This window comes from Penicillium subrubescens, assembly GCF_028828155.1.
Source record: "Penicillium subrubescens strain IBT 31985 chromosome Unknown utg000007l_segment0_segment0, whole genome shotgun sequence".
NCBI classification, from domain to species: Eukaryota; Fungi; Ascomycota; class Eurotiomycetes; order Eurotiales; family Aspergillaceae; genus Penicillium; species Penicillium subrubescens.
Window position 1 is genome coordinate 199,216 of NW_026643157.1, and position 19,478 is coordinate 218,693.

Below are 19,478 nucleotides of genomic sequence, written 5' to 3' on the forward strand. Positions count from 1 at the left end.
CCATGACTATCGAGAGTCATCCTACCGCTTCTGTCGAAAAGAACACCGATCTTTTTGACACTCCATTCCTTAGCGAGCATTATGATCTTCTGCTCGCGGATTACTTCAAAACGAAGCTGCTTGATGTGCCTGTATACTGGCAGCTATTGAAGAAATGCACCCAGCCCAATCCGATCCTCCTGGACATTGGTACCGGCACTGGTCGGATTATAAGTGGCTTGATAGCAGAGGCCAAACGCGAGAAGCTGGACATCTCAAATTGGACTTTCCTCGGAGTCGATATCTCGCAACACATGTTGGAACGAGCAAAAACCGTTACCTCAATCCCTCCGAAAAGCCCAACAGTGCAATGGATTAAGGGGTCCGCCCAAGAGCTTGAAAAACTTCCACCACTGTGCAATGGCGCACAAAAAGTTGGCTTCATACTCTTCTCTGCTGGTGCGTTCAGCCACCTCTACGAGAAAGGTCAGCCAGAGCAATTTTTTTCGCAAGTCGCAAAAGTGATTGAACCCCGGACCGGAATGGCTTGCATCTCCATCGCAAAATCCTTCATGGTAACCGAGACTGGGAAGGAGTTTGCTTTACCTCAGATCGATGGACCAAAGCAGATTGAGAGCAAAATATTCCCGGGAGTGATCTACGAGAATAGAATATTGTCCAACGAGACAGACGGTAACATCTTGACCGAGAAGCGGATCATTGATGTCATGCGAAAGGATGACGGGCAAGAGAAAGTTATTGAGCGAAACCATGTCTCCAGTATGTTCAGACTTTGGAGTCGAGAAGGCTTCACCAAAATGGCCACTCATTTCGGGTTTGAAATCACGGACTTGATGGAGGGAACTGAGGAGACCTACTTCACACTGCAACTAAAGCAGTAGCCGCGACTTGGCCTACCACGCGTTCATCTTGTTTGCGACTAGCATTAATTGCCCGTTGAAGAAAACTTTTAGATAACCAACTAAGTACACTTGGCGGTAATGGATACCTGATTCAGGAACTGTATTTTAGTTACGAATTCAATGTTTATCGGTTTTTTTACTCAGTAGAAAGGTCTTAGGCATTGCCAGTATCTCCCGCGAGATCAGAAACATCGAGGATGCAACAGGGCTACGGTACCAAGAGATCCTCGAGTTTTGTCGGTGTAGATTGAGAGTTGATCATGCCTGTTAGGTGGAGTTGTGCATGGGTAAGTGCTTTGGACAAGATTATGCCTCGACCGGGCTAGAAAATTGAGATGTATTTAACTCGGCTGCCCAAACGCCAGAGCAAAGCATCACTGCATTTCAATTTTCCGAACAACACTAACACCCGCCTACATCGCACCAGTGCTGCTAAGAACAAGCAAGATGCTCAAAGCCATACAATTCTGTGGCTCTCCGTCGCAGCAAATAGTACAGAGCAATTTTGATCTACCAGCCCCGCAAGGTAATGAGGTGCTCATTCGAGTCACCCATAGCGGAATTTGCGGCAGCGAGCTTCATATGTTGAGCCGGCCACTTGTACTTGGACACGAGGGCGAGTGGATTGACCCAATTTCCAAGGCTTGCTTTTGTGAGAGTACTGACTATGAGGAAACAGGCATCGGAATAGTCGAAGCAGTGGGACCAGGCTGTATACGCGTACAGGTTGGGGACCGAGTTGGCTGGGGTCCAATCAATGCTACCTGCGGGACCTGCGAGTTCTGCTGCAACGGCAGAGACAATTACTGCGAGGATATAAAGCTCTATGGCTTTGACTCCTATCGTCTTTCTGGGTCACTGTGTAGCCATGCATTACGCAAGGAACAATGGCTCTTTCGCATTCCCTCGGCCCTGTCGTCTATTGATGCAGCACCTTTGATGTGTCAGTTTCTTTCAGGCTGCTCCTTGGAGCTGAGATTTGTTTGATGAATGCTGATTCTCGCTCGACGTAGGTGGAGGCGGGACAGTCTGGGCCGCCTTGATGGAGCATTGCCGTCCCTTCCATAGGGTGGGAATCGTTGGCATTGGGGGACTCGGCCATCTAGCGATACAATTTGCCGCTAAAATCGGATGCCATGTCTCTGTTTTCTCTACGACGCCGGAAAAGGAGGAAGAAGCACGTTGCCTAGGCGCTCATCAGTTCTTTTGTAGCAGTACCGGCGCTGAGCGCGTGTCGCTATGCGGCGATGGTTCGATCGACCGTCTTCTCATAACATCCTCCTCGAAAGCTGATTTAGGATTGTTCTATTCCACGCTTCACCGCAATGCAGTTGTCGTGTTGCTATCAGTCGGAGATGGCGATCTTTCTGCTCCTTACATGCCAACTCTTCTCTCTGGAATGAGTATTGCCGGCAGCTGCATGTGCAGCCGCTACATGCAGTATGTTAATGACCTATACCCTTCCGGTGAGCCAAGATTTAATCCCTTGCAGGACCAAAATGCTCGACTTTGCTGCACGCCACGCCATAGCATGTACTGTGGAGCACTATCCTATGACATTGAAGGGTATTCAAGACGCGATAGAACGACTACGAAACGGCCAAATCCGGTACCGTGCGATTTTGAGCTGGGATAGCGCTAGCAGTGTCGGTGTGCATGAAAAATGATCATATCCACATGTTTGCAAGTTCTAGACAAGCCAAGTGAGAACAATATTAGAGACCTTGAGTCGCCAGTCATAAGAAGAGGACAGGAGCGGTGTGATAAAAGCCTAGATCCGGATCCTGCCAGGACAACCGAAGTAGTCACCCAGGAGCGTAGTGAATTGCTGCATCGTAAGTTGTAGCATTGTCTCCATTGTCTCGACTAACTTAAGCCATTGCTATCTGGAATTTGGCCAAGAGTTCTTGATCTCTGGAATCATGGCGGTACAGGATGTACATAAGACATGATTAACAACTGGGACAGCTAAAGCCAACTTTCGTCAAAGGCCGCCTTCAATAAAGCACTGACCACTAGCAGACCATATAGAACATTATTACAGGTACAAGGATCACTATGCTACTGGACCTTGAAGCTCACTGTATCAAAATAAACAGATTCACGTTCTCTGTAGTTACTTCAAAGTTGAAGGCAACGAATGGATTGTTGAAAGATCTATAGGATCACTTTGCTCACTCTCACAGTGAGGTGCGGTGTGGAATACACTGGAACAAATCTATCCTTCCAGTCCAACTTTGTGGGACTAGATAGAGATTATTGTCAGCAAATACGCTCAAGATCTACCACCCAAGAATATTTACGCGAAATGGTGCATTACCTGGAGGGATCAAGCTCAACGTTGAACTTGCGATAAAAGTGGGCGATACATGTTAAGAGAATGACCCAAGCAAAACTGTCGTCACCTTTAGCTTCAAGACGCTGTGCTATCAGGCAACAGATTAAAATAGACGGAATACTAACTTTTCTCCAATACAGCGTCGTGGACCTCGTCCGAATGCAACTAGATGTTGCTCAAGCTCATCTCCGCGCCCATCCATCCATCTTTCCGGAATGTATTCATCGGGGTCATGGAAGATATCCCCGTTTCGATGGACAAAGTGACTGCTCGAGCCAACAACAGTCTGACGTTGTAAGATTGTCAAAGTGTCCGTATATTCGCGGAAAAGACAAGGGGACGGACTTACTCCCGGAGCAATAAGTACACCATCGATGATGGCGCCAGTTTCGGGAACAACACGGAGGAGAGGAGAAGTTGCTCCTCCACCCATTCGTAAAGACTCCTTAACGACAGCATTCTGAAGAATGTTAAGTTGACTGAGCAGTCACATGTCACATCGAAAGACTTACGAGGTAGGGCAATCGCTCCAGCGTCGCAAGACTTGGTGGCTGATCAAGATTCGGCCACGTAGCAATGAGCTCCTCTTTGAGCTTTTGATATACTCGCGGTGTCTGAACAATATGAAACGATCCATGCATCAGCGTTAGCCCCGAAGATTCTCCAGCAAAAACCTGGGTCTGTGTTTCTTCAAGAATACTAAGGTGTGACGGTGGTGCAGAGACCTCCGGGCCTAGTAGAAGATGGTAGATGGTGGAAGAATGCGGAAGATTGTCGAGCTTTTTTCTGTCTGCCATAAGGGTGCTGACTTGCTGATCCAAAAACTGGAATGAAAGACAAGACACTCCAAGTCAGCGCTTGAAATTGTCATACATTATCGACCAACCGAGGAGAACCAAGGGACTCTACCTCCCGGAAGTCAACCATTCCGCTTGCCTTCGGGCTCAGAATTTTAGCTAGCCACGGGGGGCAACGTTGCATAAGAGTTTGGAGGATCGGAAAGTGCTTCATAAGCATGATATAGTTGACAGACTCGTCCATTGCTTGCAAAAGAGGTGGATCAAAATCGAGTGATTGCAAAGTACCCACGGACTGACCGCAGAAGATATCTAGAGTCACGAATCGTCTGTGTCAGGTTATCCCAGCGTGCTGTAGATGCGGCGGGGAAGGTATACATGCAATAGTCTCAATTGACAAGCATCTGAAGGCCCCGAGGAGATCGACCGGAGCACCTGATGATTTCTCGAATGCGTTACACAGCTCAACTACCTACGAAGCAGCTTGGTGGTGAGCACATACTGGCAGCCAGTCGCTCCGGGCTATCATTGAATGTACCTTGGCTTCGATCAGCTCGTGGGTTTGGACGGCAGCTTTTTTGGAGAACAACGACTGCAAGACGTTCTTGCGCTCCTTGGCCGCGCGATAAGACAGCCTGCCAAAGGAAGAGTCGGATTCACCGAATGCTTCATAAAGCTTGGGGTCTTTATCCCAGCGATTCTTCATGTTGTAGATGTCTGCATACGCCGAGGGATTTCGGAAATGTAACTATCAGGTTATCAGGGGACCGTTGTAGCAGTGGTGATCTCTTCAGGGCCATGGTAAACGAACCTCATTTGGCCCAGTGCGCACAACATCTCCTAATATCGGCTTGCGACTTAGTGTGCTGCCAGGAACAACGATTGGCTGCGGAGCATGATCTTACCATACTTGGCATGTAGCTCTTCCAATTTGTGAACAAAGCAACCCTGTTGGAAGACCTCAACATAAGTCTTGTAGAAGCCACTCACAGCGGCCAATGCCGGTCCTGGGAATTTGGACAGTCCGGCACGGTAGTATCGTTGTACTAAAATCCACAAGAGACTGAGACTGGTGGCCAATAACGGCAATACCCATGTCCATCTCGCAGCATCTACCTGATTTTGCCAGATGGGCGACTCGGAACGAATAGACGCTACCATTCTAATAGCGACTACCCAGTTGTGGTTTAAGATTGAGAGAAGGTCGACCGGCAAGGGTGGATGAACATCGAGGGAAGAGAAGAACACACCATTCTGGTAGGGCGGATTGGCGGGACGGGGTGATTCATCAGAAACCGGCTCAGTGGTGATCTGCAGGATGAGCAAAGTTGACCATCGATCTATGCATACTGCTATCGATGAGCAGGAATGCCCACAGCCTTCAATCGGAACCGATGGCCAGGTCGGGACTTCCGACGCAAGGGAGGGCAGCCAGAGACCCTATATAGGCCCGGCCCGGCTGGATCGCCCCGTCCCGCGGACGCTGATCTACTCAATCTGGCGGTGAAATACCATTCCGTGGCTTTTGTGGAGAGAGGTATATGATGCTAGAGGACATAATGATTTGTCCGAAGGTACCGAGCGGGCGTGCGGGTGAGTGACTCTTGGCAGCCTTCGATTATGCCATTCTCGGACCCGTCGAACACATCATTCTCCCGCCCGCCACCCGCCGCTGTGGAATCTTCACGATCAAGTTCCAATGAACAGCGGGGCGGGTAACAACAGGACCGACAGTACAGTACGTTCAATGCACATTCTTCGTCTGCAAGATGGTCTCCGGTGAAACTCCACATCAGCACAGATGGGATGAGGTATTTTCGTGCAGTACTGTACACCGTGTACAGCATGATAGACACGCAAGGATCTTCCAGCTGCAGTACACATTCAGCAGCAGCGACAGCGACTAGACCGTGGCCGCCTCTTGGGCCTTATTCGATCGGATCATGACCGCTCATCGAGGCGGCCACGGGGGTGTTCCCAACGGCGTCCATTCTTCAGTCTGTCATCCTCCATCCTTCTACGAATCCGAGGAGCCTCTGGCCGCATTTTTCTCAAGAAAGAATTGCCAAACATGACGAAGGATTCGAAGCTTTTCAAAAGTATTCGCTTGGGGCCTTGCAACCTCCACCACCGGGTGGTGATGGCACCGCTCACCCGGCTTCGTGCCGATGATCTTTACATCCAGCTCCCGTTTGTCAAGGACTACTATGGGCAGCGTGCCTCGGTACCCGGGACCTTGCTCATCGCAGAGGCAACCGCGATCAGTCCCCAGGCTGTCGGGTTTTCGAACACTCCGGGTATCTGGAGTACGGATCAAATACATGCATGGACAGAGGTGACCGAATGCGTCCACCAAAAAGGCTCCTATATCTTTTTACAGCTGTGGGCATGTGGCCGTGCTGCCGAACAGGAGGCTCTTGACAAGGACGGGATTCGATTCGTGTCAAGCAGTGCGACTGCTGTTGACCCTTATCAGCGATGCCCTCATCCGCTTACTGAGGGAGAGATTCAAGACTACATTACCGACTTTGCAACCGCAGCCAGGAATGCCATTACCGCAGGGTTTGATGGCGTGGAAATTCACGGCGCACACGGCTTCCTGATCGATCAATTCACTCAGGAGATCTGTAACAAGCGAACGGATCAATGGGGTGGGAGCATCGAAAACAGATCCCGCTTTGCCCTTGAGGTGACCAAAGCCGTTGTGGACGCTGTCGGCGCAGACCGAGTTGGAATTAAACTCAGTCCCTGGGCCGAGGAGTTTGGCATGAAGATGACGCGTGATATAATACCGCAATTTGAGTTTCTCATCAAAGCTCTTGCGGGATTGCAATTGGCGTATCTGACCTTGTCCAATCCACGATGGGAACAGGGAGATCTTGCAGACGATAAAGAATACAACGGCATCTTTGTTCGGGCCTGGGGAAAGTCGAGACCTGTGATTCTCTGTGGCGGTTACACTCAAAACTCGGCCCGTCTGGCTGTAGACGAGCAGTTTGCTGAATATCAGATACTGATTGCCTTTGGTCGTTTCTTCATCTCGACACCGGACCTTCCATTCCGTGCAAAGAAAGGACTTGAATTCAGCAAATACGACAGGGACACTTTCTACACCCCGTGCTCCAAGGCAGGGTATATTGATTACCCTTTTAGTGAGGAATTCGTGGCCCAGTCGTAGGTCCAGTGGTGGAACAGTAGGATATTATTATTTGGAAGACATTCAATTAGATTACAAGATCCGGAAGACAGACCTTCCCTATTCCGCATTACTGCCCTTGTGACAGATTATTGAACTCAAATCATTGCCATTCCATCCCTTCCTGGTGATGAAAAATAGTGTCTGCCTTCACGAGCAGTAGTAGAAACAGGAACACTATCTTACACATTTCCGAAGTCGGATGCGTCATTATTACCATTGTCTTCTATAATGTATACTTTATGAAGAGACAAAAGGCTTCAGGGCATTCAGTCATTTCTAGAACGCAGTTCATGTCCTCGATCGTGAGTGCCTTGCTTGATTCTATATCTCGGTCGAACCATACACCACACTCGACATTGGTGCCGATGTTTTTCCTTCGCTCCTAATCTCCACTCCATTTCCACTACGCTGCGTCTAATTAGGTTCGAGTTTCCTCTTTTCGTGAGATCAGCCTTGAAGTTACGTTACGCTCAGACCCCCATTTTTTCTTTCTCTTTCCATTCCCTGTATCATGCAGATGAAAAGCTGGTATATGCAACCTTGGCTAGCGTTATGACATATCGCTATATCCATCCATCTTGATGAAAATGCACATGCGAGCTATCATCCAACGCATAGATGTTGTGGTAAAGAGCGGTGTATAGAGTGCATACCTGAGGGGAAACCATAGCCAGATCAAGAATTCTTAGACCTGTTATGATGAATAGAACCGGCATGGGCTTTAAAACACATTCGTGTGTCGAAGACTTCCCAACATTTCTTCGCTAGTGCACTGAGTATCACAAATCGACAACCTGGTCCTAACAAGCCCAACTTCTTTCCCAAGCATCTTCACTGTGGCACCTCCTGGAAATGGCGATCGGAAATCAAGCGATTGCGGTGCCAAAGCGAGTGGCAACTACCTTTGACACGCTCTCTCTGAGTCTTGACTTCCCAAACGAAGACCAAGCACTCTGGTGGAAAGACACTGCTCCTTTGCTTGAGAGACTGCTTTCGGCCACCGGATATGACGTTCATTTGCAATACCTGCATTTGATCTTTCACTATCGTTATGTTCTTGCAGCGCTCGGACCGTATCCGAAAGCAAAATCAGACAGCATTGTCCCAGGCGGCTGCCCATATGAGCTCAGTGTCAACTTCCAGCAAGGCAAGACTGTTGTTCGATTCGACTTTGCGCCAACGACTGCAATTGGACAGACTGGTCGAAGCCATGATCAATATTGCCCCTGGCCAACGGTCAACAAATTACTGGCAGAGCTGTCGAATGATGGCCGCGAGATCGACACCAGGCTGTACAATCATTTCATCAATGCGCTCGCTGTGACAAAGAAGGATCTTTCGGCCCTCCAGAAGTGTCCGACCATGCATTTGAGTACGCAATCTATTCTTTCTTGGGACTTGAAGAGCTGCTTCAATGATTTGAAGATGTACTTCTTTCCGCTGGTGAAGGCAGACGCAGTCAGGGCTCCTTCTGGTCAACTTGTATTAAACGCTGTTCGCGGGGCAGATGGTGGACGATTCATCTCTCCAGCATTCAACTTGGTAGAGACTTCCCTGGGAGAAATGGGGCTTCTTTCCAATGTGTGCATACTTGGATGGGATTGTGTGCCCGACGAGGGCCGGGTGAAGATATATCTTGCCGAGCCGAATGTGACTAAAGCAAATGTTCACCATCTATGGACCCTCGGAGGACGGCTCAACAGTTCTACCATTAACAAAGGGTGGGAACTGCTTTCAAGGTTATGGGATTATTTAGGTATACCGGAAGGAGTGCGGTCCACTACTGAACTCGGCCAGCCCGAGCAAGAGGATGGTCGAAGTGGATTGACCTTTTCCTACGAATTGCGACCCGGAAGCCTGGAACCCGAGCCAAAGATCTATATTCCACTCGTTGGGGAAAATGATATGGCTGTAGTCAGAAGCCTGGCTCAGTTCACCTCGGACCTTGGCTGGACAGATCTTGATAGCTACCCGTCCAAGCTGGCAAATGTCTTGTACGTGTACTCACTCTTGAATTCGGAACTGACAAGGTACTGACCAACCATCCGTTTCAGCTCTCATGTTGACATGAACATTTCCACTCGTCTTATCACCTCCCTTTCTTTTGCCTACACAGAGGAAAAAGGGCCGTACATGTCGGCCTATTACTTTTCATCGGGGCGATACCCCTGGGAAGGTTCTCGACTGTTGTAGTTGCAGCAGTGATCTAATTGTGAATACAAGCTAAGAGATGGAAAGCGAAGAATGGTCCTCAATGTCATGTTTCAATTTAGAATAAACTCCGATCGATATTTCTGTAATCCTGCGTACTTTCTACGGAGCAGACATCCATTGCACTCGACATGGCACACCGCAGGTGCCCAAATTTCTTCTTTAATTAAATCATTCCTCGCAGAATGACGTACGATTCCTGTGAAATTCGACTTGCGGTCGCTCCGCCTCCATATTTAAGATTTTGCATCGCGAATGGGGGCAGTGGAAAACGAGAGTCGCCGACAGACTCAATTTTGGTCAAAAGGTTGGATTACCCACAGACTGACAGGACGAGATTGAACTCAATGAAACATTTGGAGCGGTAAGAAGCTCAAGTCTCGGCGTTTGTAATGCGAAATCTACCCCCGATAGCCCGCCATGATTCCTGTATGTCACAGAGAAATGAACAGTCGTGCAGGAATGCCATAGCTTGACCGCTTGTACGGCCAACTGTATCACTTGCCTTTCTATCAAACTGTATATACTTATGTACTGCTTCAGGTCAAGACCAAGATTCACAATCGAAGAGCGAACCCGACCTTTACGGTCACCCTATGCACACCTTGCTTGCTGCATAAGGCTGTGTAACCACTTGTCCAGCAGTTGATGGATGGACGAGTGTGTCTAGATCTTCCGTTCCTTTGCTAGAAAAGCGGTTATCATTTCTTTATGAGAAAAAAAACCCCGCAGAGATATACTTTACGTGCCGGAAAGCCTTCGAAACACATCCCTTTGTGAAGATGAGAGGTGTGCGAGAAACCCCCGTGCGAACACTGCGTGAAAGTCTGAAGCATTTGACTCGCGCAGTCCATGTGTTCGCCGCGGAACTAGATCAGGCTGGTTACAGCGACTACAGCTTCGCACCAGACAATTCCCCTTATGATCTGTCCTTTCTTAGTTCTCGGGGCCTCGCCTCTCGTGGAGAGATAATCACTGCCGCGGAGACCATTATCAGACTGGCCAAAGGCCCACAGGAAGCTCTTGCGGTGTTATCTGAAAAGGTACGCCCAATTGAATGACCAGCAGTTGCCAACGGAACTGACAAGTTGAAATCAGAGTGTCGAGCATGGGACTCTCCAAGCCTTGATTCAAATGGGTATCCCGCAGAAGGTGCCTCTCGATGGCTCTGTTACATACAAGGAGCTCGCTGGTCCGGCGCAAATTGCACCCGACTTGCTGCAACGACTCGTTCGCCTAGCCGCGATGGGTGGGTTCCTTTTAGAGGATGCGACAGGCAAAGTTCGACACACTGCCATGTCCGCTGTGTTCCATCTAGATCGAGACGTTGCAGACATGACGCATTTCATGTGCGACATTGACATGCGCGCGGGGACCTATTTCTATGACTCGATTCGGCTTGACTCAAGCGGCAAGACAGCATCGCAAGGTCCAGCAGCATTAGCATTGCATGCTAGAGACTATAATAACGAGACGCGACGAACAATCTGGGAAGTGCTGGAGAATGACCCGGTACAGAGTGCTCGATTTCATTCGAGCATGACTGCTTTACTTGCTTCTCCTTCTCACTCTCTCAAGCATATCGTAGGTGCCATGGACTGGAGTCAGTTCCCCACCGTGGTCGACGTACGTTATGAATCCACCTCCAATCAGTCATTTACTTCCTCGTCCTCACTGGAATTCTCTATATATATCAGCTGATACGTGCACAGGTTGGCGGTTCATTGGGTCAGATCGCCCTTGCAATCGTGGAGAAAAACCCCAACATCACCATCATTGTGCAGGACCTTCCCGACGTCATCAAGCAAGCGAAAGCTTCGCTACCATCTGCACCATGGGTCAGTCAGATCACCTTCGAGCCGCATGATTTCTTTACAATCCAGCAGACCAGAGCGCCTGCCTATCTCTTGAGGCAAATACTCCATGACTGGCCGAATGAAGATGCTCAGCGTATTGTGAAGAATTTATTGCCAGCCTTTGAAACTGGAACTCGCTTACTCGTCGCGGATATCGTCCTTCCCCAAAGTGGATCTATTTCACCGCATACGGAGAAGCTACTCCGCATCTATGATGTCTCGATGTTTTCCATTTTTTCTAGCACCGAACGCACACTCGAACAGCTGAGGAACCTTGTTGAGGGATGTGATCCGCGGCTGCAGTTTGAGGGTGCTCACTATCCCGAAGGTAGCGCACTGAGCCTCGTGTCTTGGATCTATAATTCTGAGTGACAAGAGAACGAAATTGTGGAGTGAAAATGATGGTGTGACCACGCCGGCGTGAAGGAAGGAAGCAGGGGAATGAGATGGTGGTGGGGGGGGGGGGGGTTTAAAACCTACTTACTCCGTCAAAGGCTCTGAATCTGGAGAATACTGCTCTTTGCAACATTTTCCTACTGATACTGAGGGCGGGCAATCCGTGAATCGAACACTTGAGGGAATCGTACGGGCTAGTCGCTCAATGTATTCAGACAAGAACAAATTCATTTATAGGAGGAATGTGTGACACGAACTTTTCACCTGTACATGTTTCCTAGTTAATACCTTTTTTGGCCGCGAAGACCGTATTCCAGAGAGTTTTATTACAAGTCTGAGGCATCATGTAGCTACCTGGAATACTTTAACTGTTGTTTTGAGCCAGGTAATTTCACAGGTGTCTTGTAGGTTAAGGAGTAGCTGGAACGGACAGCTATGCCGGACGTGACAGTGCCACTGTTTGTATTGATGTGAATGCATTTGGCCTGCTAATAGTCTATATAGATGAGTCACTTCTCAGATCCTCAAGAGGCACCTTCCAGGTATTTATCTAAATGGTAATACCACCCTCGATTGGGATAGTCTGTCCGGTCATGTAAGACGACGTCGGCTCCAGCAGAAAGACGATGAGCTGAGCAACCTCTTCCGGCCTAGCAGGCCGCTTCAAGGGCACCGTATTGATGAACTCTTCCACCATCTCCGGAGGAATACTCTCATTTTGAATCATTGGAGTGTCTGTCATCCCAGGAGCAACACAATTGACACGCACTCCGCGCCTGACAAAGTCTTTCGCCCACGACTTCGTCAAGCCGACCACGGCGTGTTTGCTCGTATTATACGAAGCCATTCCTGGATCTGTTCTGAGGATCGATTCAGAAGCCAGATTCACGATGCTCCCAAGTCCTTCTCTCACTTCCATTTCGTCGGGTGAACTGCGCAGGCTTGGATTGCAATCCAAGATGTGGTTCAGATACGCGGTCCCTGCAATCCAGGTTCCGAAAAGATTGACCTCCATCACGCGCCGAAACGATTCATCAGATTCCGGGAGATTCAAACCGTCGAGGCTCTCTGAAATAATTCCAGCGCTGTTCACGAGGCCGTGAATCCGGGGGGAGCGATCGAGGATTGCTTTGAAAGTCTTGTCAACTTGTGCGCGCGAGCTAACGTCGATGCCTTGGTGAACGTAGACTCTACCGCTCTGCTCGGCTTCCAGAAGAGGTTTGGGAATATTTGGAGCTATATCGATAACATGAACAACAGCATCTTTGGCGAGAAGGGCCTGGACAACAGCGAGGCCGATTCCTGAGCTTCCCCCAGTGACAATGTATGCTTTGCTGACGGATCCCATATTCGGTATCAGAGTCCTTTTAGGGCTATGACAAGGATTTGTCTCTTCTGAAGAACAGCTGGAATGAAAATCTTTCGATAGAAGATACTCAAAATGCGAGTGAGATTCGCGCTAAATACGCTCGTCAGCTGAGAATGATCTACGGTACCCAGTTATACGCCTATTGCTATGGTGCCGGGTCCGCTATGGTGCCGGGTCCACTATGGGCTGACAGAAACATTTTGGGTGAGGGGATTCTCAACACGCGAGTGATCTCAACATCGGAATTTAGTTGAGTGAGGGCCTCACCGCAACTCTGAAGTGACATAGGAAGAGATCAACAAGCGGTGGAATGATTCAAGCTCACTTGAAACTATGTTACACTACTGGGCGTACAGATGCAGCTGCAGCCGCTCGAGGTCTCGCCTCGACTCTCTGCGAAGATTTCAAAGGTACGAATAAAGCCCTCCTCGATTTCAAGTAGTGCATGCTGCAGTGAAGTCTATCGCCTGACCTGAAAAAACCAAACGAAATTCCCTGTGGTTCATTCCCATACCCAACTTTAATACTGCCTCAAGATGCACCCACAAAAGCTTTGCTGGACGATGGCTGAGATAAGACATGTTCGTAGCATTGATTGCAGAAAGCAGCTTTCATTCTTGGACGCTTACTACCCGCCATCCCTCCATGGATGCCCCTCGTCGCTCTTTTCGCCAGTCCCCTCAGACCGATTCCCCGAAGCTTGGTCGAGCTCATCACCTCTCCTGATCGGGTCACCATCTGCTCTACGTGAACCCTTACTCTTCTTTAGAATTCGGTAGCACTATTCTGTTTCCCAAATAGGATGTTTACTAAAACACATTCTAATAACCCAGATTCACCCGAAGCTGATATTCCCAATACCATAAAACCACAGCCCAAAGCAATTCTCCAGTGCAAAGACACATGTACAGTACCAATAGCCCGGTCGTGGCTGAGTAAATTATACTGGAATAGACGTAAAATCAAACTTGCGTACTCATAGCAGTGCAGGTTTAGGAGTCGAAAGTACGTTGTCAATATACCTCTCGCACATATTCCACTGTACTGCTTCGAATCGTACACTTCACATCAAAGAGGCCATCCTGAGGGAAGGCAGTGATATAATCTCTGGTCACTTGGATATCTTCCAACTTGGTGTCAAAAAGATCGAAATCAAATCGCTGTGCGACTGCCGCAATGGTGAAATGAAGCTGGCATTGAGCTAAGCTACCATGGTGTCATTAGACGTCAACCTGTATTTCTCAACAAGATAATGCTCGGGCAGACCCCGGATGCTTACTTGATTCCGATACATTGCCTGGTTCCTCGAGAGAAGGCCACCAAGTAGCGTTCTAAATTGATCCCACTCGCGGCAGCTTTGAGCCATCGGTCGGGTGAAAATCGCTCTGGTTCTGGGAACACGTCGGGGTTCATATGAATCAAATATGCAGACGAACTCATTGGAGTCTGATAGAATGTCAGATTAGCCCAAAAATTAATCAAGATGATGATGCAGAGTTTTATTATCGGTTACCTTCTTCGGAATTTTGATGCCTTTGTAATTCAGGTCTTCCGTTGGCGCCATGCGAGATAGTCTACCCACGGCACCGAAAGAGAGTCGAAGTGATTCGTTCACGACCCCTTTCTATTCAAATGTCAATCGAGGCCATGCCTTCAGCCCCAGAAGAGGGAGATCAGCGGCCAACATACCAGATAGGGGAGATGCTCCAGCTGGGGCCAGGATGCATGCGATTTTGCATCTGGTAAGACTTCTCGGAGCTCTTTCCGGAGCCTATTGAGGCAGATAGAACCACTTGCTGCATAATAAGCGAAGACAGCCAGAGCTCGAGCGGTGGCTTCAGCGCCAGCAATGAGAAGCACCAAACTTTCATCTCGCAGCCTGTCAAGCGTGCGCTCCTCTGCTGGGACTCTTGGATTGCAGAGTGAGGTAAAAATGTTCTCAGTCGTGCGGTTCTCGTCTTTCTCACAAAGATCAGCTTGAAAAGATTTCAAAATTATCTGCTTATCGATTATGTCTTGGAGCGAGCGCAAAGACTTGTTTTGTAGCCCCAAGAAGATAGTCAGCTGGGAGGGAAGCCATCGTACAGGCTTCAAAATGAATGGAAAGAACTTGAGAACATGGCACAGCATGTCTAGTTCCAGTGCAGATCGGTAGATATCGTTCTTGAACTGAGGATCACTAAGGAATTCGAGCTCTAGGTCGAACGCATATCCAGCGATGATATCGGAGGTCAAAGCGGCAAAGGCGTCGCTCATGTTGACCGGACGAGCACTTTTCGAGGCTTCTTCGAGACGATCACAAAATTTATCCACTTTCTGACGGATTTTCGGGGAAATCCTGTTGATGGACTGGCGTGAAAAGTGATTCTTGATAAGGCCACGGCGAAATTTATGATGGTCGTGATGCCATGTTGCACCCATGGAAAATGGCGCGCCGATCATGGGGACCTGCTTCGGGTCTTTCCATCTTGTTCTCGCTGCCGACGAGTATATATCGTCATAGAAATCTGGATCCGCGATATGAACTTCTCGTGGGTTGATACGCACTATAGGGCCTGTCATAAAGCGACCGACATTAGCTTGGGTGATGATTTCAGGTCTAAAACACCGTGATGGCTCACCATATTTCCGATGCATCTTCTGAACCTCAAACAGGTAAGTTCCGCCTTTGACGACATCGTAATAGAATTCATAAAGATGACTGATTGCGGCGCATTTTGGTCCAGGTATGTGGCACAGGGGATGCCAGTGGAGGCGATATATAAACTTGACCCCAACCCACACAAGAAACGTAACAGCTAGTAGATTTATCATGGCCTTCCACGATGCTGACTTTGAACACGGGCACTGAGGGACAGTCTCAAGCGTAAAGAGCGACTACGCCTGGGAGTCGTCAGTAGTGCGCGTTGCTAAAGTGACTTGTTTCTGGTGATATGGGGGGCAACGTGTTTGGTCCTATCTCAGACTGGCCCTGATGCACTCAACCAAGATCGTGAGTAAAGCATATCAGATGCAAAAGACACAGGCACACATTCTTCAGCTCAGTCCAAGCCCCACGGCAAGCTTGTGTAACGTCTACAAAATGTAAGGGTCGCCGAAGAACGCTAGGCGCATATAGAGAATGGGTCCGTAATTGTGAATCGGTGACACTCGAAAGCTACATTGCAGTACATAGCTAGAAACGTAAGGGGTCCGCGCGAAGGCAAAAACTGTTTTGGCAGACCCGCAGCGATCTTGTTGCTATGTACGGAAAACCTGGATCTCGGCAAGCTGCCGTGGATCCCTCGATTTATCATTCTTCATTGCAGATATGGATACCTTTCAGGGGGCTGGCTGGTCGCATTGCAGATAAGCAGTCAGCTTCACGCTACGTTGTTCATATATTGGCTGTAGAGATACAGAGATGGTCCTCCGATTCGGATCTATCTCTGCTGATTTCGCAACAAGTCGTCGTCATTAATCGGACAGTTCAAAAACACTCACCCTGACTGGATACCATGACCGTGACAAGCGAAGACCATCCACTGGACACTTTTCTGGGTCACAAACTCCTTGAGCAACATCACATTCGCGATGCTGATGAACAGCTGGTGCGCCGTCCCACGACTGAGGAGATGGCCCGACTTGAAGAGATGGCCATACCGGGAACACCTCAAGACCTGGAAAAAGTCATCGCACACACCCGAGAGATTCTCTCATACCGTATCGCCCTCGGCCATACTCGATTCTTCTCATGTATACCCTCTCCCGCCTCTCCAGTTTCTTGGTTTGGAGAGGCCTTGACAAATGCCTTCAACCCCTTTGCTGGCAATCTATCGGCCGGTCCAGGAATCTGTGCCATTGAAAGGGCGCTGGTTAAGTGGATCGCAAATCAATTTGCGCTTCCACCTACTGCCGGAGGGCAATTCGTCTCGGGCGCTTCAATCGCCAACATGACTGCCATGACTGTTGCCCGGGATCATAAGCTCGCGGAACACACTCGCTCGCAAGGGGTCGTATATATATCAGAGCAGGCCCACTTTTGTGTGCGGAAAGCACTCCGCATCATTGGATTTTCAGACAGGCAGATCCAGAGCATTCCAGTCGATTCAAACTTTCGCATGGACGTTCGCATACTACAGCAAGCAATCACCTCAGACCTAGATGAGGGCCTACGTCCGTTTCTGATTGTGGCAACGTTTGGAACGACCAATACGGGTACCATTGACCCCCTCTTGCCGATCATCGACATTGCAAAGTCGCACAATTTGTGGTTTCACGTCGATGCCGCATACGGAGGCGCTGTGGCCTTCTCCACGAAGCATCGTTACAAGATTGAAGGTCTTGGACAGGTAGACAGTATTGCATGGGATGCCCACAAATGGATGTTCCAGACGCATGGGTGCGGGCTCGTCCTCTTTCGCGACGGGACTCATCCACTCAAAAGCTTCGCCGCTGGGGGCGAGTATGTCCGAGACGTGAGCGTGGTGCGAGATCCCTCCAATTACGGAATTGAACTTACCCGGCCCGCTCGCCATATGAAGCTTTGGTTCACTTTACAAGTGCTGGGAACGGAAGCCATTGAGAACATGATCAACTGGGGAATTGAGCTTGCCATGCACGCCGAAGATAAACTTCGATCATTGGATCACTGGGAAATTACCTCTCCTGCAAGTTTGGCCATACTCACTTTCCGCTACGCGCCTCCCCATTTGGACGAAATTATGTTTGACAGGTTGAATGAGACCATTTCCAAAGAGATGATCGCCCGTAACGTTGCTGTCATGTTCACGACTATACTTGACGGCAAAGTATGTTTGCGAATGTGCACAATCAACCCGAATACCACAATGAACGAGGTCACATACGTTATTCAGGTCGTGGAAGATGTTGCTGCCAGTTGCCTTCAGCAAAGCGCGCACTGTAGAGACGATTGCGCAGACAAGCTGTCGACCTGCGGACCAGAAAGACGACAGCTTCCGCTACATTCTTGATATAGATAGGACAACGCTATAATCTCAAATTTAATTGCCAGAAACTCTGGGAGTCTTCTAACTTGCTGGTCTTCCGTCCCTCCTAAGCGAGCAGCTCGAAGACACGACACACGGCAACGCGCTATCTACTCAAGCTGTCTCCTGGTGAACTAGGTACCCGTCTATCGAAGGCAAGATGTTCTACTTCCTATGATTTAGTAAATTTTGGTCTCGGTCGATACTGGATATGACGAAGTGATGCATAGTACGTATAGATTATCGGTTGCTTAATTGACCAGCAAGTCTTCTACTGCGGTGCTTGAATTGAACCAACGGCATGAAGAGCAATGTATGGAGCACATCAGTTAGCTTCGTAGTAAACATGGCCAAAGAGCCGTCTTCCAAGCAGATACTATTCTCATTTTCCAAAATTAAAACCGCACAGAAAAGAGCACTGTGTCTCACTGACTCATCTTCCAGTTCAAGCCTGGAGGTTTGCTTCGAAAGTGGCCCAAGACTTTGCGAATACCAGATCCGGTGGAGCACGGGAACATGCCATGGACAACACAATAAAGCTACCTAGTCTCGAGCCATTGGTCTCTAGTCTTCCATTGCCCGTTGACCATTGCCCAGGAGAATTGGTAGCTCAGAAGCATTCACCGCTGCTCGCTATAATGTAGTTCGAGTCCGGATTGATGATCGAAATGATACGATTTGAGCTGGCTACTGTTCTCCGGGACCTCCCAAGCTTTTCATAATGTGAGTCACGGAGGTCGAGATCTTGAACGCCGAGTCTCTCGCTGTACCTCCTCTAAATTGTTTTCTTGACTTTCTGTGCTGAACACAACCGCGTCAGAAATGTCGGCTTCTGGGGTCTATAGATGCAATTCCCGAGTAGGAAAAAGGACATCCATGTCATGGATTTTAGGAATAGGACCCAATGGAAGGTCCGTCATCGTTGGGGTAGAATCTCCACTATTTGGGTGAAAACTATCGTAGCCCACACCGTGGGACTTTTCGCCAACTATAGTTACCTACCCATGATACTGACTAATAGACTGCTTCATTTTCGAAAATGGCGGCTCCGGCACTATCAAACAATCCCTTGACGCAATCGCGTATGGTGGAATCATCGCTGTTATTGGATTTCTGTCTGTCACCTCTCGAGAGGAGATGCTTGATGTTGGCATTCTTGCATTGAGCAAGGGGGCTAACGTTCGCGGCGTCATAATCGGCTCCAATGAAATACTGGAAGACGTGGTTCGCTTCATTAGCAGCCACAATCTGGCACTCCCCGTCGAGCGAACTTCCAAATTCACTCGTGATGGGGTAATTGATGCTTTTGATGACATGGCCAGCGGTCAGCATATTGGAAAAGTCTGCATCAACTTTTAGACTTAACCTTTCTGACTATCAACTGTGCGAAAATGGAGTGGTAGGTTACCAAGAATCTCTGAG

The 19,478-nt window shown here is 48.8% G+C and overlaps 10 protein-coding genes across 10 annotated transcripts; 7 read left to right on the forward strand and 3 right to left on the reverse strand.

Annotated features, from left to right (window-relative positions):
* Nucleotides 1-2: 2 nt before the first annotated feature.
* N7473_009821 (class I SAM-dependent methyltransferase) lies at nt 3-881 on the forward strand (the record flags this gene model as incomplete). Its single annotated transcript, XM_057155760.1, has 1 exon — nt 3-881. One exon carries the CDS (start codon nt 3-5, stop codon nt 879-881), a length of 879 nt encoding a protein of 292 aa, XP_057004415.1.
* Nucleotides 882-1,349: 468 nt separating this feature from the next.
* On the forward strand, nt 1,350-2,569 carry N7473_009822 (NADP-dependent alcohol dehydrogenase; the record flags this gene model as incomplete). Its single annotated transcript, XM_057155761.1, has 3 exons — nt 1,350-1,845; nt 1,916-2,342; nt 2,395-2,569. 3 exons carry the CDS (start codon nt 1,350-1,352, stop codon nt 2,567-2,569), a joined length of 1,098 nt encoding a protein of 365 aa, XP_057004416.1.
* Nucleotides 2,570-3,059: 490 nt separating this feature from the next.
* N7473_009823 (cytochrome P450) lies at nt 3,060-5,198 on the reverse strand (the record flags this gene model as incomplete). The annotated part of the gene is made up of 10 exons (XM_057155762.1): nt 3,060-3,147; nt 3,223-3,297; nt 3,366-3,526; nt 3,590-3,700; nt 3,753-4,064; nt 4,150-4,349; nt 4,416-4,509; nt 4,576-4,785; nt 4,849-4,877; nt 4,943-5,198. 10 exons carry the CDS (start codon nt 5,196-5,198, stop codon nt 3,060-3,062), a joined length of 1,536 nt encoding a protein of 511 aa, XP_057004417.1.
* Nucleotides 5,199-6,108: 910 nt separating this feature from the next.
* Nucleotides 6,109-7,215, forward strand: fgaOx3 (chanoclavine-I aldehyde reductase easA; the record flags this gene model as incomplete). The annotated part of the gene is made up of 1 exon (XM_057155763.1): nt 6,109-7,215. One exon carries the CDS (start codon nt 6,109-6,111, stop codon nt 7,213-7,215), a length of 1,107 nt encoding a protein of 368 aa, XP_057004418.1.
* Nucleotides 7,216-8,088: 873 nt separating this feature from the next.
* N7473_009825 (uncharacterized protein) lies at nt 8,089-9,429 on the forward strand (the record flags this gene model as incomplete). The annotated part of the gene is made up of 2 exons (XM_057155764.1): nt 8,089-9,230; nt 9,291-9,429. 2 exons carry the CDS (start codon nt 8,089-8,091, stop codon nt 9,427-9,429), a joined length of 1,281 nt encoding a protein of 426 aa, XP_057004419.1.
* An 800-nt stretch (nt 9,430-10,229) lies between these two features.
* On the forward strand, nt 10,230-11,675 carry N7473_009826 (uncharacterized protein; the record flags this gene model as incomplete). The annotated part of the gene is made up of 3 exons (XM_057155765.1): nt 10,230-10,490; nt 10,546-11,073; nt 11,160-11,675. 3 exons carry the CDS (start codon nt 10,230-10,232, stop codon nt 11,673-11,675), a joined length of 1,305 nt encoding a protein of 434 aa, XP_057004420.1.
* A 574-nt stretch (nt 11,676-12,249) lies between these two features.
* Nucleotides 12,250-13,047, reverse strand: N7473_009827 (SDR family NAD(P)-dependent oxidoreductase; the record flags this gene model as incomplete). The annotated part of the gene is made up of 1 exon (XM_057155766.1): nt 12,250-13,047. One exon carries the CDS (start codon nt 13,045-13,047, stop codon nt 12,250-12,252), a length of 798 nt encoding a protein of 265 aa, XP_057004421.1.
* A 1,034-nt stretch (nt 13,048-14,081) lies between these two features.
* N7473_009828 (cytochrome P450) lies at nt 14,082-15,882 on the reverse strand (the record flags this gene model as incomplete). Its single annotated transcript, XM_057155767.1, has 4 exons — nt 14,082-14,274; nt 14,348-14,514; nt 14,582-14,692; nt 14,758-15,882. 4 exons carry the CDS (start codon nt 15,880-15,882, stop codon nt 14,082-14,084), a joined length of 1,596 nt encoding a protein of 531 aa, XP_057004422.1.
* Nucleotides 15,883-16,565: 683 nt separating this feature from the next.
* Nucleotides 16,566-18,041, forward strand: N7473_009829 (pyridoxal phosphate-dependent decarboxylase family protein; the record flags this gene model as incomplete). Its single annotated transcript, XM_057155768.1, has 1 exon — nt 16,566-18,041. The coding sequence occupies one exon, from the start codon at nt 16,566-16,568 to the stop codon at nt 18,039-18,041; it is 1,476 nt and encodes a 491-aa protein (XP_057004423.1).
* A 919-nt stretch (nt 18,042-18,960) lies between these two features.
* Nucleotides 18,961-19,415, forward strand: N7473_009830 (uncharacterized protein; the record flags this gene model as incomplete). The annotated part of the gene is made up of 2 exons (XM_057155769.1): nt 18,961-18,967; nt 19,078-19,415. 2 exons carry the CDS (start codon nt 18,961-18,963, stop codon nt 19,413-19,415), a joined length of 345 nt encoding a protein of 114 aa, XP_057004424.1.
* Between the last annotated feature and the right edge of the window lie 63 nt (nt 19,416-19,478).